At 40.4% G+C, this 27,533-nt stretch overlaps 3 protein-coding genes across 4 annotated transcripts; 1 reads left to right on the top strand and 2 right to left on the bottom strand.

Annotated features, from left to right (window-relative positions):
• The first annotated feature begins 356 nt into the window (after positions 1–356).
• Positions 357–26,726, top strand: LOC119551838 (locomotion-related protein Hikaru genki). 2 transcript variants are annotated; one of them, XM_037861408.1, is made up of 9 exons: positions 357–819; positions 16,404–17,486; positions 19,588–19,812; positions 20,729–20,826; positions 21,332–21,406; positions 21,787–22,123; positions 22,960–23,448; positions 25,181–25,363; positions 25,717–26,726. In XM_037861408.1, exons 1-9 carry the CDS (start codon positions 690–692, stop codon positions 25,923–25,925), a joined length of 2,829 nt encoding a protein of 942 aa, XP_037717336.1. In that variant the 5' UTR covers positions 357–689; the 3' UTR covers positions 25,926–26,726. The 2 variants fall into 2 exon arrangements, with proteins under 2 accessions (XP_037717336.1, XP_037717337.1); XM_037861409.1 differs by lacking the exon at positions 21,332–21,406.
• LOC119549472 lies at positions 4,551–9,020 on the bottom strand. Its single transcript, XM_037857573.1, has 16 exons — positions 8,770–9,020; positions 8,491–8,691; positions 8,359–8,440; positions 8,200–8,300; positions 7,863–8,133; positions 7,586–7,803; positions 7,216–7,530; positions 7,002–7,159; positions 6,406–6,607; positions 6,116–6,316; positions 5,974–6,055; positions 5,823–5,923; positions 5,484–5,754; positions 5,211–5,428; positions 4,841–5,155; positions 4,551–4,788 (listed from the first exon to the last, which is right to left on the bottom strand). The coding sequence occupies exons 1-16, from the start codon at positions 8,966–8,968 to the stop codon at positions 4,628–4,630; spliced, it is 3,096 nt and encodes a 1,031-aa protein (XP_037713501.1). The 5' UTR covers positions 8,969–9,020; the 3' UTR covers positions 4,551–4,627.
• LOC119549471 lies at positions 9,276–13,982 on the bottom strand. The gene is made up of 16 exons (XM_037857572.1): positions 13,756–13,982; positions 13,490–13,690; positions 13,345–13,426; positions 13,189–13,289; positions 12,861–13,131; positions 12,584–12,804; positions 12,211–12,525; positions 11,990–12,154; positions 11,235–11,513; positions 10,956–11,156; positions 10,821–10,902; positions 10,650–10,750; positions 10,322–10,592; positions 10,043–10,263; positions 9,675–9,989; positions 9,276–9,607 (listed from the first exon to the last, which is right to left on the bottom strand). Exons 1-16 carry the CDS (start codon positions 13,955–13,957, stop codon positions 9,441–9,443), a joined length of 3,195 nt encoding a protein of 1,064 aa, XP_037713500.1. The 5' UTR covers positions 13,958–13,982; the 3' UTR covers positions 9,276–9,440.
• Positions 26,727–27,533: the final 807 nt, after the last annotated feature.

Raw genomic sequence — 27,533 nt, 5'->3', positions numbered from 1 at the left:
TGTAGCCGTAGGATGGGTTGGGTGTTCGAGGTGCCAAGGGGGTGGGAAAAAGGAAAGCTACGTGAGAGTTACAAGGGCACGCACACACCGACACACGGGGAAAAGCGAAAGCTACAAGAGAGGAGAAAATCGGAAAAGAGGAAAAACAGCAACAGCAACTAAGCAAAACATGGGGCCAAACCAAAACAAAAACAGACACGATTTGCCGGCAAAATGCACGTGACATCCTTTGGCAGGAGTTTCGTTCAGTGAGATCCTTCGTCAGGAGCCGAGTGCCGAATGCAACTGAACGAAGCGGAGCCGAAGCTGCGCAGAATCCAACGAGCGCTATAAAAGCGAGAGGCCCGCAGGATTCGGAGCATTCGATTGTCGTCACTCGCCAGGATAGCTTGCCAGCTGGGAAAAAGGATAAAGCCGAAAAGGACTTACAATAAAAGTGAAACTTTAAAGCCAAAAAAAAAAAACACACACACACATATGTATAACTGTGTGCCAGTGTGTGGGTGACTGAGTTTGCCAGTGTTTGTGTGACTTGGCCAAGTGGTTTTCTATTTTTGCCCCATCGAGAAGGACTCGTAAACTCGTAAAGTGCAGTGATACGTTCTCTCCCGGAGAAGACTTGATAAAATCTTGAAACCTTAAAACATAAAACATATTTAATTCTGGCCATTGCAATCTGATCCTTGGACATGTGGAGCAGGCAGCGTATGCGCCACAAGCCGCTCTGGGCTTTCATATCCTTGACCGTTTTGCTGCTGGTCCTGGACAAAAGCAATGCCAACACGGAGCCCGTTGAGACCAGCACCACATCCGAGCCAGGTGAGTTTCAGTTTCGGTCCTAATTGCCATTGCAACCCACGTGTGCTTCCGTTTGACCTTCACTGGGCTCTGGGCCAACAGAAATCGTTAATAAATTATGATGGGACTCAAACTCGGTCATTGCGTTGCCCAAAAAACACTTTATTAAACGGCAGGCTTCGCCAGCGATTATCACACACGCACAATCCGTAAAACAAATAAAAAATACTATAATAAATCCCAAAGAAAAGCAAAAGCGTAGCACAAATGAAACTGAAACAGGAAACTGGAAGATTGCAGAGCGCAAGAGCAAATAACTGGCAGCAAATGAAATATTTCACGGCATCTGCGGCACAAAGGCAATCAAAGCGAACCGAGAACCCATGGGCAACCTTAATCCCAATCAGAATCAACAAACAAGCAAGGGCAGCGCGAAAAAGGGGACACTGAGGGAAAAGTTCTGCATCAAAAATGATGAACCTAATCATTTATTCAAGATAGTTTTCTTCTTGAACTTAAAGTGAGGTGCTAGCTTTCTTGAATAGAGGGTTGTGAAAATTCAAGGAAAGAGATTGGAAAGTTATTGATAAATGTTATGGAAACTACGAAGGGGAAAAGTTAACAAATTGAGTTAAATTCAAAAACGATGAAACAAATCTTGAATTCAAGATAGTTTTCTTCTTAAACTTTAAGTGAGGTGCTAGCTTTCTTGAATAAAATTTAAAGGAAAAAGATTGCTAGTTATTGAAACATGTTTTGGAAACTTCGAAAAGGAAATTAAAAAACGAAGAACCAAATTATGTATTGAAGACAGTTTTCTTCTTGAACTTAAAATTAGGTGCTAGCTTTCTTGAACAAAATGGAAAGGAAATAGAGTGCATGTTATTGAAACTGTTTTGGAAACTACGAAAAGGAAAAGCTAATGAATTGAGTCAAATTATAAAACGATGAACCAAATTATGTATTCAAGAAAGTTTTCTTCTTGAACTTAAGATGAGGTGCTAGCTATCCTTAATAAAAGGATTGAGATTAATCGAGGAAAAATATTGGAAAGTTATTAAAACATGTTTTGGAAACTATGAAAAGGTTAAACTGATGAATTAAGTCAAACTAAAAAACGATGAACCAAATTATTCATTCAAGATAGTTTTCTTCTTAAACTTAAAATGAGGTGCTAGCTTTCTTGAATAAAGGGTTGTTAACATTCAAGGAAAGAGATTGGAAAGTTATTGATACATGTTATGGAAACTACAAAGGGGAAAAGCTAATAAATTGAGTCAAATTTAAAAGCGATGAACCAAATTATGTATTTAAGATAGTTTTCTTCTTGAACTTAAAATGAGGTGCTAGCTTTCTTGAATAAAATGGAAAGGAAAAATATTGAAAGTTATTGAAACATGTTATGGAAACTATGATGAGGAAAAGCAAATGAATATATTCCAATTCAAAAACGATGAACCAAATTATGTATTTGAGATAGATTTCTTCTTAAACTTTAAATGAGGTTCCAGTTTTCTTGAATAAAGGTTTGTGAAAATTTGAGGAATGATATTGAAAGGTATTGATACATGGTATGGAAACTACGAATGGAAAAAGCAAAAAAATTGAGTCAAACTTTAAAAAGAACGAACCTAATTATGTTTTTAAGATAGTTTTGTTCTTGAACCTAAAATGAGGTGCTAGCTTACTTGAATATAAGGGTTGTGAAACATGTGTTGGAAACATTAAATAGAATAAATATATTTTCATTAAAATATTTTAATTGTTAAACAATTGTTAATAAACAATTTTAAATAATTTAAAAATCATATCTTGTTGTGAACATATCTTGAAGACTACTGATTTATATTCTTTAGTACATTGTATTAGAGTAGTAATATTTTATTAAAATATTATTGGTACCTGAAGAGATTTTAAAGATTTGATAATCACTTAAGACTGCTTATTCCAATATTTCCTTCCATTTTTCTGAGTGTAAAAAGGGAACAAATGAAAGGTAGCTCGAGCAAAAGGCAATTGCACGAAAGCTCGTAATGAAGTATGGCAGGCCGTCTGAGGCCGGTAATAGAAATTAATAGCGTCATGTGTGAGTTTTGCAAAAGGAAGGGAAAAAACTGGATAGGGAGATGGGTGGATGTGGACTTGGGGGTAAGGGATCCGGGGGAAGTGTAAAGTGCCCGACAACGACACGCAGATGCGCATAAAGTAATTAATTCACTCTGCCTCCACATCGCCATTCCTCCAGTTGCCTTCTAATTTCCCCTGCCATATCGACAGGGCCAGCTGTTGAGCCTTTGGGGTTTTAGCCTTCAGTCTGCTAAAAGTGCGCATTTTTCCTTTTTCGGTTTGGCAGATATTGCGACTCCTGTTTTTTCGGCTGTAGTTTCACTTTTGTTGCGCAGTTTTTTTTGTTGGCTGTCAGGTGAGGGGTGCAAATATAGGGGTAACCTTGGTACAAAGCCAGCCGTTTCAATTTCCATACCATTCAAACATTTGCTCGGCGCACATATAAAAGCGAATGGAATTTAATTTACATGACTCACAAATGGAATCCATTTAATGTTGACTTATGGCGTCGAAACACAAGCACAGAGAGCAGTGATGAAATATGCAATAACCGAAGTAGCAGCTAAAACTGACAGACCAACCGAGCTGCCTTTCACCCATTTTCCATGTCCTGTCCCATAAATCCTGAGCCCCCGGGATGGATGATGAAGTTGCACAGTCGGGCACACACTAAAAAATATGAGTATCCAATGGCACTGTGTTACCAAATTGGACCTTTACTATTTTACATTGATTAAAGTTCCCATTTTGCATTCCCCACACAAGGATTCTGAAAAAAGGAAGTAAAAATAGAAATATGATTGTGCTCGCTTATTTTTAGACAGCAATAACATGCAAAACATGACCAAGTGAACCTATTCCAGAGAATCTCGTGTAGTGAACTTTGATCAATATAGTATTAACATATTTGGAGTTTAACTATGAATTGAATTGTGTAAGCCCTATAGGTTTACAAAATATCTCAAGTACCACACAAACCCAAATCTCTAGGGTCTTTAAATAACTTTTATATCACTTTAGGTGCCTAAAAGTATGCAGTAAATAAAGGATAGTCTTCTTTCTAAATTAATGCATGGTACTTCTGAGCTTAAAAATATTGTTGCATACTTTTAGACACCTAAAATAACATTCTTTGGTATTTCAGATTTTTCGCAGATTTTAGATTTTAAAACGCCCAAACTTCTTTCAGTGCACACAACTCGTGCGTTTTGCAAGCCCATGGTCACATGTCTCTTTGCCACATTTTATGTGCTTAGAACAAAGCTGAATCTGCATTATGCATGCAAATGGTATAACTCAGTAACGAACTGTCAAAATCGCAGTTAAAGCAGAAAGAAGTCGGTGGGAAGCCTGCACAGAAGTCGAGGAAGTGAAACCGAATGACAAAAAGTCGCCAGCGCATTATGCATTTGCATTCCCCCATATATGTGGGCTAAAAGACAGAGATTACTTGACTTTTCCTGGGCTGCCTCAAAAATAGGAATAGAAAACAGCAGAGATCTCCCACTGTGTGTGGAGATGGGAGTTGGAATGGTAATGGCTGTAGGTATAGGAATAAAAGGGAACTGCTTTAGCCCGCCAGTGCATGAATGATTTATAGGGCGGCAGCTGTCGAGATGCCAACGATTATCGGCCATAAGCCAGTCACAGGGACATTTTTACACCCAAGAAAAGAGAGATGAGGATAGGGTATTAAAGCATAGTAAAATGCATTTTATGGCCAACACAGTTCCTGGATTAAATCCTTTCCATTATAGCCCAGTCACTTTCTTCTCACAAGCTTCACGTGAATTTTGTTTTGAGTTCGCAGCGTGATTCCCGATTGAAACACTAGGCTCTTGGGATCGATAACTGGGAGAATCTGGAACTGTTTGAGTAGAGCCACCATCAGAGTTTTCATCTCCTGCATGGCATATTTTTGACCTAGACAAAGAAGATAGTAAAGCATTACTTTTAGTAAAGCAAGATTTCTTACCAATGCAATTCCTTTGACCAGCACTGAATGGAATATACGCGTAGGTGTGACGGTTTTGGGAACTCTCCGGTAGGAATCTCTCCGGGCGGAATTCTTCTGGGTTGTCCCAGTACTTGGCATTGCGATGAATGTCAAAAACATGAACGACAATCTGGGAACCCTTCGGCATAATCAACCCATTAGCCAGCTCCGTTTCTTGATTGGTTTCCCGACCCATGCTGGGAACGGAAGGAAATAGTCGCATGGTCTCCTTAACAAAGTACTCCAGGTATTTCAGTTTGTTCAACTGATTGATGTCCAAGTTGCTCAACTCATCTTAAAAAGTTTTAAAAGCCTTAGAATGTTATTTTAACTAACTATCCTAACTTACCATCTATGTGCTCTTGGATCTCCTGGAAGCATATTTCTTGCTTGTCGGGATACAAGGACATGTTCATAAGACCATATATAAGGCCAATTGAGGTGGTATCGTAGCCCTCGAACATTAGAGTATCCACCTCCTCACAAATGCCAATGTGATCGATAAGGCCATCCTTTTCAGCATAAATTAAGGTGTCCAGCATGGCGAAGCGCTTCTTTGTGGAGAATCTATAGTAAATTGATATACAACAGCTGTTTCAATGATAGTTAATAATGTTCTTACACCTCATCATCTGCGGTCTGCGTGGCTCCTTGGTTGTCCAGCTCATCCTTTAGCAAAACCCTTCTCTTTGCTATAATTTCGCTGGAAAATCCATGGACCACATCGAGGGCAGCAGCATAATCCTTGGCCGCAAACATGTTGAACAGTGTATCGACCCAGAGCAGAGGGTTACTCATACGGCGAATGAAACATTCTTCAATCTGACTGAAACTTTCCCGGTAACGATCTCCCTTCTCGGCCATCTCATCCAACTTAACACCCATGGCAGTCTCTATAAATATGGTTTATAAAATTAAAATAAAAATGTGCAACTGATATTTATTACATTTAAGAACCTACCGCATATACTGTTCAGAGTAAATCTTGGTATAACATCGTTCAATAAGATTATTGCTTCATCTTGACCCTTGAATTGCTCAAGAAATTTCAGACTCTCCGTTCTAAAAATATAGATTCTCAATATGTATTTGAAACAACTGCTCAAACTCACTTGAATACCTCCTGAAACTGATTCAGTATGTTAAAATGAAACGTTGGAGTAAGCATCTTCCTTCTCGCATGCCATTTTCTACCTGAAAGTGTTATTTCATGAGTTAAAATAAAAATGAGAGTGAATCCAAATTCAAACTCACCTGTGGATGTCAACAAACCCGTTCTCAAAAACGGATGTAGGAAATCGTATAATATTGCCTTGTTTATTAGATTCGGATCATTAAGTACATGTTCCGCATTCTGCGCATCGATAACATTGTAAACCGCCGTCCCCATCGCATATTCTAAATAGCTCTCACCCAATTTTTTTGCACAGTCACGAGAGTGCTGAAAAACACCAGCTGAGGGGTACAATTAGAATATAGACAGAGAAATACCCCCAGAAGCTTATAGAGATAAGCTAGAATAGAAAGATTTCTTAATAACTCACCGTGATCTTTGTCGTACAAATCGAAGCTGTTGGCAAAAATGGTTTTACCCTTGACCATGGGGGCTACGCTCTCTACGGGCTTCCCATCCTTAGTTCGAATTCTTCTGGCGAAGAACCCAAGAATGCAGTAATCCTGATTGAACCTGTAAAGCCAATGCAAGAGCACAATAAAAGCTCCGACAAGCCACAAGATTATCATTTTCTAACAACCGCATCCACGGATCTGTCTCACCACACTGATCACTGAGATCAGTATCAGCCGGTTTTATATATACAAATTACCGGTATAAAAGCCGAGACTGATTAGATTGTCTCCCATATATTATGTGAGAACACTTGCTCGAGCTCACAACAAATAATTATATGGTACTGGACTTCATTTTATAAATGTATATACACTCTAAAATGTTTTGCTTTTCTATACCACTAACCATTTATTAAAAAGTGCATTATAAACAGTGAGTATTTAAAAATAGACCAAGTTGTAGCTTGTACATTTTTATGTGAACAGAATTGTATGCAAAGTCATAACTAACTTTGGTAAAAAAAAATACTTAAAGCATTTGACATCATTGAATTGCTAGGCACTATATCTATTTCCGTCTTGAAAGCTTTACTTTAATTTTGTTTTGGGTGCGCAGAGTTATGCCCGTATGAAAAATAATCTTTTTGGGATCGATGGCTGGCAAAATCTTGAACTTCTTGAGAAGGACGACCATAAGTGTTTTCATCTCCTGCATGGCATACTTTTGACCTAGGAAACGATTATAAGTTGAGTTATGGAGTAGAAGAAAAGTATTTTTCACTTACCAATACAATTTCTTTGACCAGCACTAAATGGAATATAGGCGTAGGTGTGACGGTTCTGGGAATTCTCCGGTAGGAATCTCTCCGGACGGAACTCTTCAGGCGAATCCCAGTACTTGGCATTCCGATGAATATCAAATACATGAATGGTAATCTGAGAACCCTTCGGAATAATCAGACCATTAGCCAGCTCTGTATCCTGAACGGGTTCACGAGCCATAATGGGAACCGACGGAAACAGGCGCATGGTTTCCTTCATGAAGTACTCCAGGTATTTAAGCTTATTCAATTGATTCACGTCCAAGTTGCTCAAGTCATCTGAAAGAATTAACAAGGCTAAGAGTTTCCTACTAGAGGGGTAGTCCTAACTAACCATCTATGTGGTCTTGAATCTCCTGGTAGCATATTTCCTGCTTGTCGAGATGCAAAGACATGTTCATCAGACCAAAGATAAGTCCAATTGAGGTGGTATCGTAACCTTCAAACATAAGAGTGTCCACCTCCTCACAAATGCCAATGTGATCGATAAGGCCATCCTTTTCAGCGCAAATTAGGGTGTCCAGCATGGCGAATCGCTTCTTTGGGACAAATCTATAGTAAACAGAGTTCTTAATATTATTTTAAAGCCAGTTAAGTAATAATGTTCTTACACATCATCGTCAGCTGTCTGGGTGGCCCGTCTGTTGTCCAACTCATCCTTGAGCAAAACCCTTCTCTTAGCTATAATCTCACTGGAAAACCCATGCACCACATCTAGGGCAGCAGCATAATCTTTGGCCGCAAACATTTTGAACAGTGTATCGCCCCAAAGAAGAGGGTTGCTCAAACGGCGAATGAAACAATCTTCAATCTGACTGAAGTTCTCCCGGTAACGATCGCCCTTCTCGGCCATCTCATCCAGCTTAACACCCATGGCAGTCTCTAAAGATATGATAATAATATTAAATTAAAATGTGCTTCTCATAATTATAATAAAAGAAAACCCACCGCAAATACTGTTTAGTGTGAATCTTGGTATAACATCGTGTAATGTTATAGTTTCCTCATCTTGACCCTCGAATTGTTTAAGAAACTTAACACTCTCCGTTCTATAAACGAGATTTTTATAATTTAGTTCTTAAATTCTACTATAATTTGAAAGCTCACTTGAAGATCTCCTGGAACTGATTCAATATATTAAAATGGAATGTCGGGGTGAGCATCTTGCGACGTGCATGCCATTTTTTACCTGTAATTAAATATAATTAAGAGAACCAAGCGGAGAAACCTTAAACTCACCAGTTGATGTCAGCAAACCCGTTCTCAAAAATGGATGTAGGAAATTGTAGACAAGTCCCTTGGTTATTAGATTAGGGTGGTTGAGTACATTATCCGCGGTATCCGCATCGATTACATTGTAAATGGCCGTTCCCATTAAATATTCAATATAGCTAGTTCCCATTTGCTTTGCTCGTTCGCGGGAGTGTTCAAAAACACCGGCTGCACACTCATTGTTAACAGGCAAAAAGATAATGGGTATTATCTGAGGTCAAGGTTCGGTCTGTTGGTATTACTCACCGTGGTCTCTGCCGTACAAATCGAAAGTGTTGCCGAAAATGGTCTTACCCTTGGGTATGGGAGCTATGGTCTCCACAGGTGTACCATCTTTCGATTGAATTCTTCTGGAGAAGAAAGATAGAATACAATAGTTCTTGTTGATCCTGTAGAGCCAGTGCAGCAGCACACTAAAGACAATAACCAGCCACAAGATAATCATTATTGGTCAACCACGCTCACGGAGACCTCCAACGGCACTGATCACAAATCTAGGGGAGCTTTTACTATCAGCCGGTTTTCTGTCTTATAATAACACATATAAACAGCCGAAACTGATTAGATTGCATATAGTATACAGATATTTACGCTCTGCTAGCGCCGATTTGTGGTCGAGTTCACAAAAAATAATAATACGGCTTCGCCTTATATGCAATTTTAGTAGTTGCATCGAACAACCGGTTTAGGAATCAAGTATATTGCTATTATATCATATTTTCTGTTACATATACTATAAACTTGTGTCATTTTTTCAAATCAATGTTTAGTCTTTAACTTTTATTGCTTAACCACGATTCTAACGATTAACAATGGAAACACAGGGTTACTTGGACGTTTAGTACTAGAAAAGTGCTTAAATCGAATGGCACTTAGTGAGAATACATATATGAGGAATATCCTTAAATCGATAAACACTAGACGCGATTCCGCCTCACAAGCTTGACTTTTATTTTGTTTTTGAAGCGCAGGGTTAAGCCCGTTTGGAAGACAATGCTCTTGGGATCGATAACGGGCAGAATCTTGAACTGCTTGAGAACGACTACCAACAGGGTTTTCATCTCCTGCATGGCATACTTTTGACCTACGTGGGTGAGGGATAATATATGGATAGGATAAGTGCCTGGAATATCATTAAAATTTTCACTTACCTATGCAGTTTCTTTGTCCACCACTGAATGGAATGTAGGCATAGGGATGCCTTTTCTGACAATTTTCGGGCAGGAATCTCTCGGGGCGAAATTCTTCAGGGGAATCCCAGTACTTGGAATTGCGATGGATGTCAAAGACATGTATATTTATCTGACAACCTTTCGGAAGGAGTAAACCACTGTCTAGCTCCGTTTCCTGTATCGTCTGACGACCCATGATGGGAATAGAGGGATAAAGACGTAAGGTTTCCTTTAGGAAGTTGTTCAGGTGGCTTAGTTTATTCAGTTGGCCATAATTCAGGTTGCTTAGGTCATCTGGAAATAAATATATAAATATTATTTTTAAATTTTATACTGATCTAAATTACCCTCAATGTGCTCCTGGATTTCTTGGAAGCACAGTTCCTGGTGTTCAGCATAAAGGGACATATTCAATATTGCAAAGACTAGACCAATAGATGTGGTATCGTAACCTTCAGCCATCAGAGTGTCGACCTCCTCGCAAATGCCAATTTTGTCAATCAGGCCATCTTTCTCAGCGCAAATCAAGGTGTCCAGCATAGCGAATCTTTTCTTTCTAGCGACGGATCTGATTTACAGAAATGAAAAGCTTATCAGTGGGCAAAGTAATTTTTGAGTAAACTCACATATCATCATCAGCCGTTTGGGTAGATCGTCTGTACTCAAGCTCCTCTTCGAGAAGAACTCTGCGCTTGGCAATAATTTCGCTGGAAAATTCATGGACCACTTTCAAAGCCGAGGCATAATCTCTGGTTGCAAACAGTTTGTAAATGCAATCGTCCCAATAGAGAGGATTACTTATTCGCCTCGTAAAACCTTCGTCGATTCGGTGGAAGTTCTCTCTGTAGCGATCGCCCTTTTCGGCCATTTCATCCAGCTTAATTCCCATGGCAGTTTCTAAAGAAAATCTTAAATAGATGACTGTTTATAAAATATTGTTTCTTATACAAGTACCGCAAATGCTGTTCAGAGTGAACCTGGCTATATGGTCTCTCAGTGAGACCTCACACTCATCTTGACCTTCGAACTGGTGAACAAACTTTAAGCTCTCCGCTCTTAAAAGGGTAAAATAGAGTTAAAGGAGCTATATTTCGTTGAATTCAGAATTATCCTTACAGCACTCACATAAAGATCTCTTGGAACTGGTTCAATATATCCAAGTGAAAGGTCCTAGCAAGCATGTTCCGTCGCGTATGCCATTTCTTTTCTGAAATGGAAATCAAATGAATAATTACAATCGCTTTTAATTTGCATTCTCACCTGTCGCTGTCAAGACGCCAGTTCTCAGAAATGGATGTAGAAAATTATATAGCACACTCTTTGTTATTAAATTCGGATGGTTCAGTATATTAGCCGCATTATGGGCATCTATAATGTTATAGTTGGGAAATCCAAAGCTGTATAAGAGATAACTATCCCCGGCTCTCCTCGCCAACTGACGCAAGTGACTAAAAACCCCAGCTTTTAGAATATATTAAACGGGTAATTAAAAGTAGTATAATGAAAAAAACCTGATGTCTGGGCTCAGTATCTACTCACCGGCGTCTTTTCCAAAAAGATCAAAGCAGTTGGCAAAGAAAGTTTGCCCCTTGGGCATGGGAACTACGGTATCAAGGGGTTCCCCACTTTTCGTATTAACTCTCCTGGCAAAAAAGGCACGGATGCAGTAGTCTTTGTTTACCTTATAGAGCCAGTGGACGAGCACACTTAAGGCGACGCAGAGCCACAGAAGCCAAATCATCGCTATCGAACTGGATCGGTGGGCCTCACTCTCAGTACTGTTTCGACTTAGGGTTCTCAATACTCGTTCCACTCGAGCTTTTTACTATCAACTAAATAGCAAACCCGAACTGATTAGATATTCATCGGGAAACATATATTTTATTGTTCGTTCTCTCAGCTGGCCGTACTTTAAGGCATGTTCTCCCATTAACTTTTATTTCTCATGTCTGATTTAATCAATCTATTAGTTTAATAGTGGATCAACTTACAGCTCACATTAACTTTTATTGTTTATTTACTCAAAACATTATTATAGTTTGTTTGTATTCTATATTAATACTAACCGGCCTGAATTCTTTGGGTGTGTTCTAGTGACTGTGATTATAAAAATATAAAGATTTATGAACATCCAAACATTTTTTTTTGTTTTAATGATACTTTGTATAGCATATTTATAAAAAATACTTTACAAATCGACTTTAAATTAATAAAATACTTAAACCGAATGGATTCGTAGAGAGGCTGCGTCTTATTATGCATAAACTACTTGATTTTTATGGTATTTCATTATAAATCCGATTTCCGCCTCACAAGCTTGACTTTTATTTGGTTTTTGAAGCTCAAGGTTGCTGCCGCTGCGAAGACAATGGACTTTTGATCGATAACTGGCAGGATCTTGAACTGCTTGAGAATGACCACCATAAGGGTTTTCATCTCCTGCATGGCATACTTCTGGCCTACGTGGGTGAAGGGTATTATGAGAAGAGGAATTTAACAAGATATTTGCACTTACCGATGCAGTTTCTTTGTCCAGCACTAAATGGAATGTAGGCGTAGGGGTGCCGTAACTGGCAATTCTCGGGCAGAAACCTATCCGGGCGGAATTCTTCAGGGGAATCCCAGTACTTGGGATTGCGATGAATGTCAATAACGTGTATGTTAATCTGACAACCCTTGGGCAGAATTAAACCATTATCTAGCTCCGTTTCCTGCAATGTCTGTCTACCAATCGTAGGAATAGAGGGATAAAGTCGCATGGTCTCCATTAAGAAATAGTGGAGGTGTCTAAGTTTATTTAATTGACAAATGTTAAGGTTGCTAAAGTCGTCTGAAAAGTAAACAAAATCAGAATTCAAGGACTTTTAGATGATATTTATATATCTTACCCTCAATATGTGCCTCGATCTCCTGGTAACATAGTTCCTGCTCTTCAGCATGAAAGGACATGGTCAATAGACCAAAGACTAGACCAATATAGGTTGTATGATAACCTTCAGCTATAAGCGTGTCCGTCTCCTCACAAATGCCAATATTGTCAATCAGGCCATCTTTCTCAGCGCAAATCAAAGTGTCCAGCATGGCAAAGGGTTTATTTCTAGCTACGCATCTGTTTTAAGGAATGGATTTTTTTAGTGTTCCTAAACTTTATTGAAATATACTCACAAATCATCGTCGGCCGTTTGGGTGGCACGTCTATTTTCCAGCTCTTCCTCCAGAAGAATTCTTCGTTTGGCTATTATTTCGCTGGAAAACTCATGAACCACTTTTAGGACCGAGCAACAAGCCTGACCAAAAAACAAGTTGTATATGCAATCGTCCCAAAAGAGTGGATTAATTAGGCGCCTCATAAAATCTTCGTTCACTCGTTGGAAACTTTTTCGATAGGAATCGCCTTTCTCCGACATTTCATCTAGTTTAACGCCCATCGCAGTTTCTAAAATAAATTCCTTTTAGCCTTATTATATTTTATAAATTTTAAATATTAAAGTACCGCATATGCTGTTCAAGGTGAATCTGGCTATAAGTTCTGGCAGAGACACAATGCACTCATTTTGGTCTTCGAACTGTCGAACGAACTTTAAGCTCTCCGCTCTAAAAATCTAAAATTAAATAGCTTGTTATACATTATATTATATTCAGTACTCACATGAAGATCAGTTGAAACTGCGTTAATATATCAAAATGAAAAGATCTAGCGAGCATATTTCGCCGAGTGTGCCATTTCTGTTCTGCAATAGATACAATAAGAAATAATCTACATATATCATAATAAACAAAGATTATAATCTTACCGGAAGCTGTAAGAACTCCAGTCCTCAAGAATGGTTGCAGAAAACCATATATCATGCTCTTGGTAATCAGTTTAGGATCGCTTAGTATATGCCCCGCATTATGTGCATCGGTAATATGGAAATTGGGCAACCCAAAGCTATATTCCACATAACTATTCTGGAACCTCTTTGATAACTGCCGCATGTGGCTGAAAATTTCAACTGACAAGGAAACGCAAGTACTTTTGAGATAAGCAACCCGATGTCAAAGTTCACTCTTTGCTCACCTGGGTCTTTTCCAAATAAGTCAAAGCAGTTGGCAAACAAAGTAGCACCCTTCGGTATGGGAACTATGCTCTCCACAGGTCTTCCATCCTTGGCACGAACTCTTCTGGCGAAGAAGGCCAGAACATAGTATTCTTTGTTTACCTTATAGAGCCAGTGCAAGAGTACGCTTATGGCCACAGTAGTCCATAAAAGCCAAATCATTGCTGTCGAACCGAACCGGAGGGCTTCACTCTCATCACTGTTTGGATTTTTGGTTCACAGCTCAAGTTCCACGGGAGCTTTAATTGTACCAGTTTCTCTTTAAGCAATTAACTACACCTAGCACCTATATCTACTCATATATGTAGGTATACTAGCTCAGCTGGCCGCGAGTTCACGTCGTGCTCAGTGAGTTCTATCGATACAACCCATTACTGGTAATCGGTCAAATAAAATTTTTTTGTGGGTCTATTTCGCTTAATTACACATATGTTTGGCTTAATCTCAGCAATATCAGGGGAGTAATGGTGACAGTCTATGAGGTTTATTGATTTCTATTTACAAGATTGACTGGTTTACTATTTTTGGTGGGCAGTGTGAGTTCCGCATTAGAGGCAATTGTCTTTGAGTCGCATTGTGGAAGAATTTTAGACCCTTTGAAAATGTTAACTATCCCTAATATTCCTTATTTTATACTAAAAGCTAAACATACCCTATACAGCTTTCAGGTAAATATTCAAATATTCAAAAATATTCAAATAGTCATTAGAGAAACCTTTGTTTTAGGGGACTGCGCAAGAAATAAATGTAAGATTTAGTTATACATAATACAATCGCAACACATTTCAGCAGTATTCTAAGGCTTACACAAAAGATTAGTTGTCTACAATTACATCATTCTTTATGTGTAAAGTTGTAGTATGAGGAAATGCTATAAAATTGTCAACTGGTTTAATTTAATTACAACAAAACCGGAATCCACCTTTTAGGCAGAAAACTTTTCCTTAGGTAAATAAATCAAGTGTAAGCATGAAGATCTTATAAAAATCTACTTCAGCTTGCCTGGAAATTTGTATACAAATAAAGTTTGCTTACATTCTTCAATTTTAATCAACTAAGTGGCAATGCCCAATGGTCATGGCACATTTTTCCTTTGCCACTCTGTTGCATTTGTACCAACAGCTAATTGGCGATTGCATTTCATCAGTTACAAGAAATTCAGTTATTCCATTTGCCTGGGCTGTAGCATATCACTCGACCTACTTTCTGGAAAAGTACATGACACATTACGGAATAAAGAAAAAGTCGAAAGGGAGAGTAGAGCTGGAAAAACTTTAATACCGCCTTCGGCGATTACGAAAAGCTGACTAGAGATGGAGATGGCGGAAAATACGGCCACGACTTTTAACCTCCTCTGCAACTGCCTGAAATCCGGATTCTGGTTCTGATTCTGACTCTGACTCTGACTCTGACTCTGTTTCTGCTCGAGTTCCTTCTGCGCCTCCACCTCTCATGTAAAATTGAAACTTGAACTGTGCGTTTGGGCCACGACCTTCCTGAGTTCCTGCCACCCATTCCGCCCCCTGATTACTTGCCTGCATGCCAAATGCATATTGGAAATTTGCAATTTCGATGGCACTCAAAGTCTGGCGACGTCAAGTGGAAAGTTCTTCTCAGCCGGGCTAAGTTATTAAATTAGATCACATATGAAATAATTATGGCAAGAGTTTCTGGCAGACTTGAAATTGCATTACCTCCAGTCAAGCCTCAATCTTGGTGGAATAAGTTTTGGTAAACCGTCACTGAGGCAAAAATCGATTACTGACTTTTAATTTTGAATATCCAGATTAAATTGAGGCATTGTTATGGGAAAATTATGTAGTTATTTATTATTATATTAATTTGAGATCCAGAATAACTACACACTTTTTAGGAAATCGTAATTAATTAGCAATTATCAATTTCTAAAAATGCGTTTCAAATGTAAATTTAAACAATTTCTATAAAAAACATAAAATACTACATTTAAATAAGTTAGAAAAGAATGTCTTAATTATAACGTTGTATACAAATCGAAAGTATTGAATTAATTAATTTATTTAAGAACACAGTAGCTAAAAGATAACTAAAAGCAGGCTTTCAAAACACTTTTCAAAACCGTAATCCATAATGCCTATGTCAAAGTCTTATGATTTATTTTTAAAAACTTTTTCTATTAAAATATTACATTTTCCGATTTCAGAATGCCTTTTTCCAGTGAGTTAAATTGCTGTTACGGAAAAATTTTGTTTCTCAATATTACATTAGTTTTTATCTTAGGCTATGTGATTATAAAACTTTACGTGATCAACAACTTTTAAAACAACTTAAGCTCTGTTAAGATTTGTCGTTTGATAAGTTAACATCACATTGAGAAAATGAATTTGCATTTATGACAGATAAACTGTAACCTTACCATAAAATAGAGAAATAGGCCTTAACTACAAAAAGCTATAATCGTTTAAAAGTCAGCTTTACATTTTACCTTTAATAAGAGAAATTAAATAGCTTATGTTAATACTTAAAATATTAATTTTAATTTATCTCACCTCAACAAATATATTTTTAGTTAGAACTCAGACTTTTTGCAAGTGTTCTTATTTTCCCTTTTTCCATTATCCATTCGCAGATGCCTCGCCGGGCTGTCGGGCGCCGGATGTGCGCTTCACGATTGTCAAGCCGGAAGCGACGACGGAGCAGCCGCTGGCCAAATTCGAGACCACGCAGGTCTACCTGCCGGAGGACTTCACCACGGCGGATGTGGAGTTCGTGGACTCGGTGCCCCGTCACCCCAACGAGAATCATGCGGCCGTAATCAATCCGTATTCCCTGGACCTGGGCGACGACCATTTGCATGTGGGCGATGCGGCGGCCAGTTTGATTGGCGACGATGATCTGGGCGATGACGATGAGGATCCCCATGGGGACCCAGAGGATAAGCGTTTGAATGCCAATCGAAAGCAGGGCAAAAGACGTCGCGCTGGTTCGGGCCGTAGGCGTAGAATCGAAAATGAGAATGGCCAGACGGGCAGGGGGCGTGGCAGTCGCTATAAGCGCCATGCCATCCTCCATGATACAGAAGCCTCGCCGGAAACGGATCGCTGGGCGGGCAGCAAGCTGGCTGCGGAGGGGGATGTCTACTATGTCCATATAGCCGATATCCTGAAGAGTCGTGAACCAAACAGGGAACTTAAATCGAAGTTGCATAAGCTTAAGATGAAGGCTAGAATGAACAAATGCCTGGCGGAGGGAGGCAAGGAGAAGTGCACTAAGATGCTCAAGAAGAAGCCAAAGAAGAAGGTGCTGGAAGAAGGCAAATCCCTGAAGAAGGATCAAGCCAAGAAGAAGGTCCTAGAGGAAGGGCAGCAAACGGAGGAGGCGGAGCAGGAACTTGACCATCCGGAGACCACTGGACATCACCGCCGACGCGGCGACAGTCACGCTGCAGAGCTCGACCAGCGTGACCGGAGCCCGCGTTGGCGTCGCCGCCGCAGCACCGAGTCCAAGGGCGATCTCGGCCAGCTGCCGGCGGAGCAGCAGCCCCAGTTGGACGAGGAGGAACTGCAGCAATACGGGAATCAGTCGAGCAGTGCACGAGTGGCCCTGTTGTGGCAACGTGTTAAGCGCAAGTCCGGCAAGACCACGGGTGCACTGAGCCGTCCGAAAGGTGGTGGCGACTCCAGCTCCAAGACCACCAGCCGCAAGGACAAGGGTGAGTGTGCGTCCGCACGGCGGCCAGACACTGGCAATGCCACAGTGCCCAATGCCTTTGACGAATTTGCCGCCGCTGTCGCTGTCTCGTTGTCTGTCTGTCCGTCCGTGTCGCGCTGCCCCACAGAGGCACACAGATCCCGGATCACACAGCGGGGGCGGACTGTCCGGCCCGGAAAGCTCTTGCAAAGGTCATAGGTCGCGCGGTGTCAGTGTCCCAAGTGGTCCGTTATGGGGGAAGATCCTATCTATAGATAGATAGATAGATAGATAGATAGATATATATATATATAGATATAAATTTAAAGGCAAATTCAATCAATATAAGAGAGAAGTTTTTGTTTTTCCTCAAAAATATTTACAGAATTTGATCTGATATTGAAATATTGGTTATTATTATAATGTAAAACTAAACATAGAAAAAAACCTTTAAGATATGATGATCTTTTTAATGAAACTCAGTGTCAATTCTACCTTTATATGGGGGGTATCTCTTTGATATGTCCGCCATCTTGCTTTTTGCTTACTTTATCCATTTCGGAGAATTTCGAATATTGAGTAAATAAAAGAGCCATCTTGCTTTTTCCCTCTTTATCGATTTGAGAGAATTTTTAAAGAGACTTAAAATGATAGTTCATAAATTTAGCATGTGTATACATATATGCTTCTTAAAACTAAACTTTCTGAAAGCTTGATGAAACTATTTTTCAAAGTGAATTGTTTTACGATGCCAATATACGAATTTAGGGGTCTTAATATACGAAAATTCAATATACAATATACGAAAGTAGCATAAAAATACGTATACGCCCAGTTGAATTTAAAATTAAGTATACGCCTAGTGAGCCCCTCTAACGAATACACCCCTTTTTAGACCCCTAAATTAAGTATACGCCCAGTGAGCCATTGAAAAGCTGTCCCCCTAGCACTTTTCAGCGCTTCATCATGCTTTCCAGCTTTATAATGTAACAACATTTTGACAATGTATGACGGGGAATATTGAAACCGCTTTTGCAAGGGCATTTCAACCAACAGAAGCACACATGTGAACACACACCAGAACACCCGAACATTAACGGAAGTTGAGAGCAGAGGACACACCGAACATACTCGTAAAAGCTAATCGCAGTCACAGCCAAAGCCACAGCCATCGCATCGCATCCAGGCATAGCTCATCCCCCCAGCAAATTCACACCTGCACCACCTTCGCCACCTGCACCACCCTCTAGATCCACCCATCCTCTAGTATTTTCCGAACACCTCTGACGGCTTTTCATTACCCCATTTTCGCCATCGGTGCTGCGTGGTCATGGTTTATTTGCCAGTCCATATCTTTGTCGTGGTTGGAGTTCAGAGTTGAGAGTTGTCCGTTGCCGGTTGGCCCTTTGTTCTGGCCGGAATGATTTTCCTTTTGGCCCCTTTGTTTGCCGAGGCTCCTACACAGCCTTTGTCCGTGCACCGTCTTCCTTTTCCTTTCCTTTCCTTTCCTTTTTTTTAGCCATTTTCTATTAGCCAGCATAATATTATCTTTGGTGTTATCTTTGCCTTTTCACATCTCCCTTATTTTTTGTGCTGCTGCCGCTTTTGATGGGGTTTTCTGGGGGAAATGAAGTTGTATCCTGTTAAGTGGCCACTTCGCCAGCCTTCTGGTTTTCTTTTAATGCATATCTAAGCACTTGGAGCGGCCCATTGAAGTTTTTCAGCTGGCAGCACTTTTCGCACGTCTCGTGGTTCCTCGATGGGCTGCTCCAGGGTTTCTCTTCATGGTTTAATGTGTGTGCCCAAGAGGCGTACTCAAGGATTGGGATTTTGCAGCTTCTTTGGCACTTTCGGCGGGAAACTCGACTTGAGTTTTGGGTCAACTTAGAGGGGCATTAGAAGATCCTCCATTGTCCAGCCGGCACTTTATTAGCATACTCATCTCAATCTCCATCTCCATCTTCATTCGCCTGCCGTTCGACGGCTCATTAGATGCTTGCTCTATCTGCTCTATCCCCCCTCTGAACGTCTATCTACCCCCTCCCCTGTTTCTTGGCATGGTACATTGCCCATCTCACGACGCCCACACCTTCTGCTCTTCTCGTCCCGCCTCGAATATCTAGGTATCTACGACGAGGAGGCCGGCTACACGCCCGTCCATCCGGACGATGCGGAGTTCGACGAGGAGGAGGAGGAGGACGAGGAGGTGGACATCCTGCAGCAGTTCACCGAGGTGTCCGAAATCCGGTTTCCGGGCGAGATCGGCCCCATGGGCGATCGGCGGCTATGCAAGATCCGCTGTGTGAAGGGCAAGTGGGTGGGTCCGTTGTGCGCCACCAACGAGGAGGGTAAGTGAGCCACCACCACCACCACCACCACCACAACTGCCACAATCACTACCCCCACACACGCCCTCGACAATGCACCATTAAATATTAAAGTGTTCGAGCACAGATACTTAGTTGCAGTTGCAGATACATAGCTCCAATTACGGTTACAGATACAGATACACAGATACACTTAAGCCACACAAACAGTTGCGAATTCATTTATTTACGCGCGCAAATAAAGACAACACAATCAGTACACAATCGATAACAGCACACAATCAGATTGTTGTTTCATTTCAACCCAATTAATATGCTCGCCAATTAAAGATACACGGCGAAAAGTAGCGTACATATGTTCTTTAATCACTTTTTGATTTTGTATCGTATCATATATGATAAATATATTATTTGCACAAAACACCAAAAACATACCTGTCTTATGATATCATATTATAACAATAATATTTTCGTCCATCAGTTCTTAGTTTATTAATGAACTCATTTTTTATAATCAATAATAATTATTCGATTTATTACTGTTTTTACTTTGATTGCTTTCATATTTCTATTCATATTAAAACATTACAATAATTATATCTTCAATTTGTTCTTAGATTAATATTTTCTTTATATATGTATGCTTCTAAAATATCTACTGGTGAAAAATGGAATACATTTGTTTAAATTTAAGTATCTTTATAAAAATAAATATTTTTTAAATTTAAAAGAAATAAAAATATACAGGGTTCAGTACCCACTTGCTGGATTTTAAAAACATTACTCTAAATTACTTAAAAATCAGTAGAGATTTTAGTAGCATTACAGTTACCTTATCACTACGCAGCACTCTGTTATGTTTAACTTGGAACGTATAATAGTAACAATTTGGTGATATTTCTCCTCCGCAAATCGGTATATAACTCGCATCCCTCAGACGATAATGGGAATGTGAAGTTTCAGCCGCTGTACAAGAGCTGCCACGTGAACCGGATACCGACGCACTTGCTGCTCAGCTACCGCAACATTTCAGTGGTAAGTGGTCAAAGGTCGACGATCCTTCGACGGGTCAGCTGGCTGCCGCACTACCACCACCACAGCACAACAACACATACATATACATACATATGCAAAGCACACGCACACCGAGGCACCTCGAGTGCCCTCGTACATGCATAAGTTCTATAGATTTCCGGAGACCTCCTGCGATTGCTTTTGCCAAGGGTATAGGATGGATCTCAGCTCCGATTTCGACCTCGATATCGATTTTGACTTCGATCTGCTATCTCTCTCTCTCTCTGCCTGCACCTGTCTCTCTCTCTCTCTCTCGCTCGCTCTATCCTCATCTCAGCCTGAAAAAAACTCACCAATAAATAATAATAAAATTCTCAATATATCGCAATATCTCAAAGACCAGTGACCAAAGACCATCTGCATGCCGATGCTCGAGCGAAATCGGGCGTTAAAAAAACGATTAAAAAAAAACGATTCTCTACAGTATGTGTGTTTTTTTGGTACTCTCTGATTCTCTCTCTTGCAGACACCGATCCCACCAAATCGCGGCTGGCGTAAAACGCGCTTATCCAAATCGACACTTCTCTCAAATACAGAAATTGTGAGTCGTCGTTGTAGCTGTTGTGTAGAATTGCACCCACAAGAAACCCACAACCAGAAAAGCACCAACACGAATACACACAGAAACACACAGTGAATGCCAGTATAAAAGATACAGTACTAAAGATACAAGTCACCAGATACAAGACACACTCAGATACTCAGATACTAAGATACTCGCACACGGAGATTGCCGAACGCGAGGAACTGCACGCCAGAGCAACCAGCGCCACTTTCCCAGTCGCGGGAACATCTGATTTTTTGATAACTCTCTCCACTTTCTCTTTCTCTCTCTCTTTCTTTACTTTCTCCTCCCCTTGGCTGTCTGCACCCTTTCGCTTTTCCCCACACTGCTTGCTTGCGATTTGCCCCTTTCTCCAGAATGTGGGATGGGATCTGCCGCACGGACACTCTCTGCAGGCTCGCTGCCAGGAGCTGGGAATCTACAAGCTGCTGGGAGAATCGAGGGTCCTTTGCTCCAATGGGCTGTGGGCCCCGCGCATGCCCAGCTGCGTCCCCACCACCGTGCTGACCAACTACTCGGAGGACAGCGCCCCCTCGATCCGCATCAAGGTCTTCAACGGCTCCCACTCCTTCGAACCCTCCGGCGTAATGGCCGTTCCGCCGCACAGCACCGTGCTCATGGACTGCATGTATCCGAGGGTTAGGGGCACACCGGAATGGAGCTGGACCAGCTGGTACATGCAGTATTCCACAGGTGAGTGGGTCAGCCAGTGCAGTACTTATTCACCAGACACTATACCTCGAGTATTTGCATTCATAATCAGAAGAAGAAACTCAATATTCCACCTTTTTTTATTGGTGTTCGGTAACCTGTATGTTACACATATTATACATATATTGGAATTTTTAGTAAACTCAAGGTCTAGGTTAATAAGGTTTTTATAACACATCGATTTTAGCATTTCAGTACACTCGTACTTACTGGGGAGTGAGCCCGAACTTCTTGGAACTGGCAGATTTCGATAGGTCGTCAACGATTTCTTATTAGCCACCTTAAGGCACGTTTTAACCAGACGTTACCCTAAGATATTTCCTTCCCCTCTATCTATATCTAATGTTTACAACATTTTCTTAATCTGGCCTGTATAATATTTTCGTAAATGAATTATGAAAGAGTGTGGGAAATTTGTACTACCTTCATTTTTGTAAATGGCCCTATTAAAATTTTAAACATCCCCAGTTCAGAATACCATAATATGGATGTTTTCTGAAATTTTCGATTCCGTTTTAAACTTAAACACGATTTCTATAGAACTACTTGAAAACGCTCTTTAATATAAATTATTCTAGATTATTACATATATGCAATATAAATTAATATGGTTAAGTGTTATTCTACTAACAGAATATTATGACCTGTTTTTGGTTTAGCTTAAAACCCTCAGCAAAGCTATTAAGTTTGATTTATGAAAGCCCCCCGATGAAGGCCAGGGCATTTTCAAATAAATAATAATTTTGTATTATTAACTTGGCATCTAAAACCTATAAATCAAACTCAAATGGTATAACCTTTGCACTCTTTCCCCGCAGGATGGTCGCCGTCGCAGGAGGAGAAGGCCGTGCGCTACCGGCTGAGCATCAAGAACATCGAGAACAACGACTCCGGCACCTTCACCTGCACCTCGCCCCGCGGACTGACCAACAGCATTGCCGTCGTGGTGGCCACTTCGACGTGTCCGCAGCTGACAGAGCCGCTGGCGCCGCTCAAGCTGCGCCTGGAGGGCAACAAGCTGGGCCAGCGGGCGCACTACGAGTGCCCCGATGGCTTCTGGCTGGACGGCGCCCGGAACGCCACCTGTCTGGCCTCCGGCAATTGGTCATCGCCGACGCCGACCTGCCATGCCATCCAGTGTCCGCGTCTGGAGCTGGACGACCCGCACCTCAGCCTGATCGAGCTGAACACCTCGGCATGGGGGCGGGCGGTGTTCAAATGCCAGTGGGGCTTCAAGCTGACCGGACCGGCGCAGCTGGACTGTGAGCCGTCGGGCGTCTGGAGTGGCCCCGTTCCGCGTTGCAAAGGTGAGCGATCGGGGGTTATGGGGGGAAAAGATGGGGACCTAGAAGATGGATAGAAGGGTTTTCAAGTCAACTACAGTGATACTAAGCAAATCAAGGGCCGACTTTATTATATTTTCTAGCGAGACCCATATCCACACCTCTTAAAATTCGACAAAATATAAATAGGGTTAATAACAGTAAACAAAAGTTTGTAAGAGTAGGTGCTATTAATATTATACTTAATCCAAAATATAGGATTATTTAAATTGCTATGTTTTTTGGAACTAATTAATCTTGCAAGGGGTGCTTATTTATAGGAAATGTGGTGTTCAAAAAGTATGCTACAAAAAATGTTGCTTTCAAAACCCCCCATAAACAAGTACTGGAACTTTCCCTTATTATGTTTTGGTAGTCTTTAAAAAGTTCATAAAAAAGCAGACATTTTAGTTATTATTATTATAAAAAGATTTAGTCCCAGACATCAACTTATAATATTTTTAAGGCTACTACAAAAGTCTTTTATAAAGGTGTCTAAAAGTATGCAATGAAAAACTTTAAGTCCATGTTTTAAAAGCATTCCTTTGGAAACCTTTACAAGGGATACTAAATATCCAGAGGTTTTCCACTTTCCTCCCTCATATAATTATAGGAAATGTGGTGTTCTTAAAGTATGCTACGAAAAATGTAGCTTTCAAAACCCCCCATAAACAAGTTCTGGAAGAGGAGGCCCTTGTTATGTTTTGGTAGTCCTTAAAAAGTTCATACAAAAGCAGAAATTTTAGTTAGTCTTATTATTATAATAAAAAGATTTAGTCCCGGACATCAACTTACAATATTTTTAAGGCTACTACAGAAATCTTCTATAAAGGTGTCTAAAAGTATGCAACGAAAAACTTTAAGTCCTACGTTTTAAAAGCATTCCTTTGGAAACCTTTACAAGGGATATTAAATATCCAGAGTTTTTCCACATGAGGGAGGATCATATATTTATAGGAAATGTGGTGTTCTAAAAGTATGCTACGAAAAATGTAGCTTTCAAAACCCCCCATAAACAAGTTCTGGAAGGGGAGACCCTTGTTATGCTTTGGTAGTCTCTAAAAAGTTGATAAAAAAGAAGACATTTTAGTTAGTCTTATTATTTAAAGAATATTTATTCCTTGATATCAATTTACATTACTTTTTAAGCTAATACAGAAGTATTTTTAAAGGTGTCTAAAAGTATGCAACGAAAAACTTTAAATCCATATTTAAAAAGCATTCCTTTGGAAACCTTTACAAGGGATATTAAATATCCAGAGGTTTTAAAGTTTCCTCCCTCATATATCCATAGATACCTTTGTTTTTAAAGAAAACCGCTTTACTAACTATCCAACACCCTCTATTACTGGCACACCCATGGCAACACCCAGAGGTCCTTGTTATGTTTTGGTAGTCTTTAAAAAGTTCATACAAAAGCAGAAATTTTAGTTAGTCTTATTATTATAATAAAAAGATTTAGTCTCGGACAACAACTTACCATATTTTTAAGGCTACTACAGAAGTCTTCTAAAAAGGTGTATAAAAGTATGCAACGAAAAACGTTAAGCCCATGTTTTGAAAGCATTCCTTAGGAAACCTTTACAAGGGGAATAAATACCCAGAGGTTTACAAGTTTCCTCCCTCATAAATCCACATATCCCTTTGTTTTTAAAGACAACCCCCTTACTAACTTTCTAACACCCTCTATTACTGGCACTCCCATGGCAACACCCAGTCATCCAGTGCGTGATGCCAGTGGCGCCGCTCAACGGGCGCATCGGGGGCACCAGCCTGAGCCAGAGGCGCCTCACCGTGGGCGCCCTGGTCACGTTCAGCTGCAACGACGGGCACAGCCTGGTGGGCGAGTCGAGCATCATCTGCACGGAGAACGGACAGTGGTCGCACTCGCCGCCATTTTGTAAGTAGACTCGCTACTCACCCACACACTCACTGACATAGACACGTATATATGTATATGCGTGCGCTGGGAGAGATTGCCTTGCCGGCGCACCGCCTCCACCGCTCCACAGCTCCACCGATCCACCGATCCTCCTTCTCCTCCTCGTGGGCCCGCTCACAGACTAAACCCAATTAATGACTCTTGTGTTGTATTTCCGCCGAACAAACGACCGATTTCGATACCGATCACGAATCATCAATACATACCTGATATCTGATACCTGATACAACCTGATACAACCTGATACCATCTGAAACCTGATACAACCTGAAAACACGCATGACATGCCCACTGACCATCCACGATCTCAGGCAAATCGCAGTGCCCCTATCCCGGCGATCCGCCCAACGGTCTGATAGCACCTCTCAAGTTTAACTACGATGCCGGCGATTACCTGAGTGTCCAGTGCCGGCCAGGATTTGTCCAGAGTTACGAGGGTCCGCCCGAACGGCCCAAATGCCAGCCGGATGGCCGGTGGTCGGGTCCGATGCCCAAATGCAAGAGCTACGAGGAGGTGTAACCTCCAGATCCAGAGCCACAAACCGAAACCCGAAGACCCGAAGCCAAGGATTCGCCGCCAAGTCAGCATTACGGATCCTCCATCTGAATTCCGATTGATTCAGAATGCAGATCGAAACCGAGTGATATTTAGATTAACTTAGTGAGAGGTATCAAAATTAATAGATATTTTATCAGATAGGTTCAATTCAAGACATTATCTTTTAGTGGCCCACGAATTTCCAAAACAAAAAAGAACTCTCCTTTCGAACGCTTTTGAAACTCTATGTAACTCTAAATAGATCAAGTTGATCAGGCACACTCTACAGATATTTGTTCTTCAGATTGAATACACTTTGCGCTTGCATTTTATTATGAGGAATCCTTGTACTTACACTAACTATTTAATGAAATATATAATCAACAGCTGCGTACAGGTATTTAAGTATTACGTATTCTGGTTGCAACTCAAAGTTACATAAATGTAAATGTTTAAATGAAATACAAACACAAAACTTACCCACAGTGCGAGTATATATATATGTATACAGATTAACAATTCTATTCCACCATAAAGCAAAAATGTATTACACTGAGAGAAAGAGGAGATTGCAGCAGCAGTTGTTGGACGAGTGTTGATTAGTTAGGAGCTAAGAAATGCCAAGCTAAGTAAGGGTCCCCCCAAAGTCGGGGGTCCCTTGAAAGTCATATCCATATAGAGCTGAGGAGCATAGGTATTGCAAAGTGTATTGTAAGCAGCTGCAATCTGTGTGTAAAGAAAAGACCGTTTTAAAATAAAATACGAATATTGTGTAAAATGCAAGTCTCAGTCTTTAACTGTCTTGGCTCTTGGCTCTGGGACTTCACTGAAGAAGTAATATATCCGTAAGCTGGGCGCGAAAGTGTGCCAAGGAAATCCATATGCACGTGTTTCTCTTTCGCCTAATCCAGCTGCTAATGCGAGCACAGGAGCAACATCCCCGGCAGCAGCATGTACGGCAGCAACATCTACAGCAGCAACATATACGGGAGCTGAAACTACAGCACGGAAAGCAAACAGTTACTTCATAAATGTGTGCTGCACTGAGAAGAAAATATAGGTAGGTACAGGGAAACTATTTAATATAATAAATCTGTATTTTCCATTTACTAATTATAATTTATTTTTATGATTATGATCCAAAAAACAATAAAATATAATAAATCTGTTTTTTCCATTTAACAATCATGATTTTAAACCATGTCGTGAATAGCTTTTTAGGTTCGGTGTGACCATAGAAAGCAGCTAAGTGTGACCATGCTTTTTATAAGATTTATTTAAAACTTTTAAGTTTACTTCTTAAGAACTTTAATTTTTGTTTGTTTGTTATGACCTGAAATAAAGACATTTTTTTTTAAATACTATTTACTGTTGGTGTGACCAAAAGCGTACAAAACAGACAAATGTGACCATGCTATTATCTAAAGAATTTCTTATTGCCTGATTCTGTATGGAAAAACATTGATTCTTTGGAATTTACAAAAGACAATACAATTTTTTCTCTGTGGACTTTACCTTTTCCCTACAGCTGGATGGCAGGGTGTCAGGCGGAAGTGAAATTCATTTAAAAGTTGAGAGGGGCGTGGAAAT

Source organism: Drosophila subpulchrella, chromosome 2R, assembly GCF_014743375.2.
Source record: "Drosophila subpulchrella strain 33 F10 #4 breed RU33 chromosome 2R, RU_Dsub_v1.1 Primary Assembly, whole genome shotgun sequence".
Taxonomy (NCBI): Eukaryota; Metazoa; Arthropoda; class Insecta; order Diptera; family Drosophilidae; genus Drosophila; species Drosophila subpulchrella.
Note: the sequence above shows the minus strand (reverse complement) of the source record. Positions and strands in the feature narration are given on the sequence as shown.

Excerpts from the sequence above, each read along its gene's own strand:
- LOC119549472 (XM_037857573.1), bottom strand. The coding sequence starts at position 8,968 with ATGATTATCTTGTGGCTGGTTATTGTCTTTAGTGTGCTGCTGCACTGG. Across the intron at positions 6,608-7,001 it reads TAAAGCTTTCAAGACGGAAA|AAAATGATAATCTTGTGGCT; the intron begins TAGATATAGTGC and ends TGCGGTTGTTAG. Across the intron at positions 5,755-5,822 it reads TACTCTGAACAGTATATGCG|AGACTGCCATGGGTGTTAAG; the intron begins GTAGGTTCTTAA and ends CCATATTTATAG.
- LOC119551838 (XM_037861408.1), top strand. The coding sequence starts at position 690 with ATGTGGAGCAGGCAGCGTATGCGCCACAAGCCGCTCTGGGCTTTCATA. Across the intron at positions 820-16,403 it reads CAGCACCACATCCGAGCCAG|ATGCCTCGCCGGGCTGTCGG; the intron begins GTGAGTTTCAGT and ends ATCCATTCGCAG. Across the intron at positions 20,827-21,331 it reads GCTACCGCAACATTTCAGTG|ACACCGATCCCACCAAATCG; the intron begins GTAAGTGGTCAA and ends TCTCTCTTGCAG.
- LOC119549471 (XM_037857572.1), bottom strand. The coding sequence starts at position 13,957 with ATGATTTGGCTTTTATGGACTACTGTGGCCATAAGCGTACTCTTGCAC. Across the intron at positions 13,132-13,188 it reads CACCTTGAACAGCATATGCG|AAACTGCGATGGGCGTTAAA; the intron begins GTACTTTAATAT and ends AATTTATTTTAG. Across the intron at positions 10,751-10,820 it reads CAGTTCCAAGAGATCTTTAT|AGCGGAGAGCTTAAAGTTTG; the intron begins GTGAGTGCTGTA and ends TACCCTTTTAAG.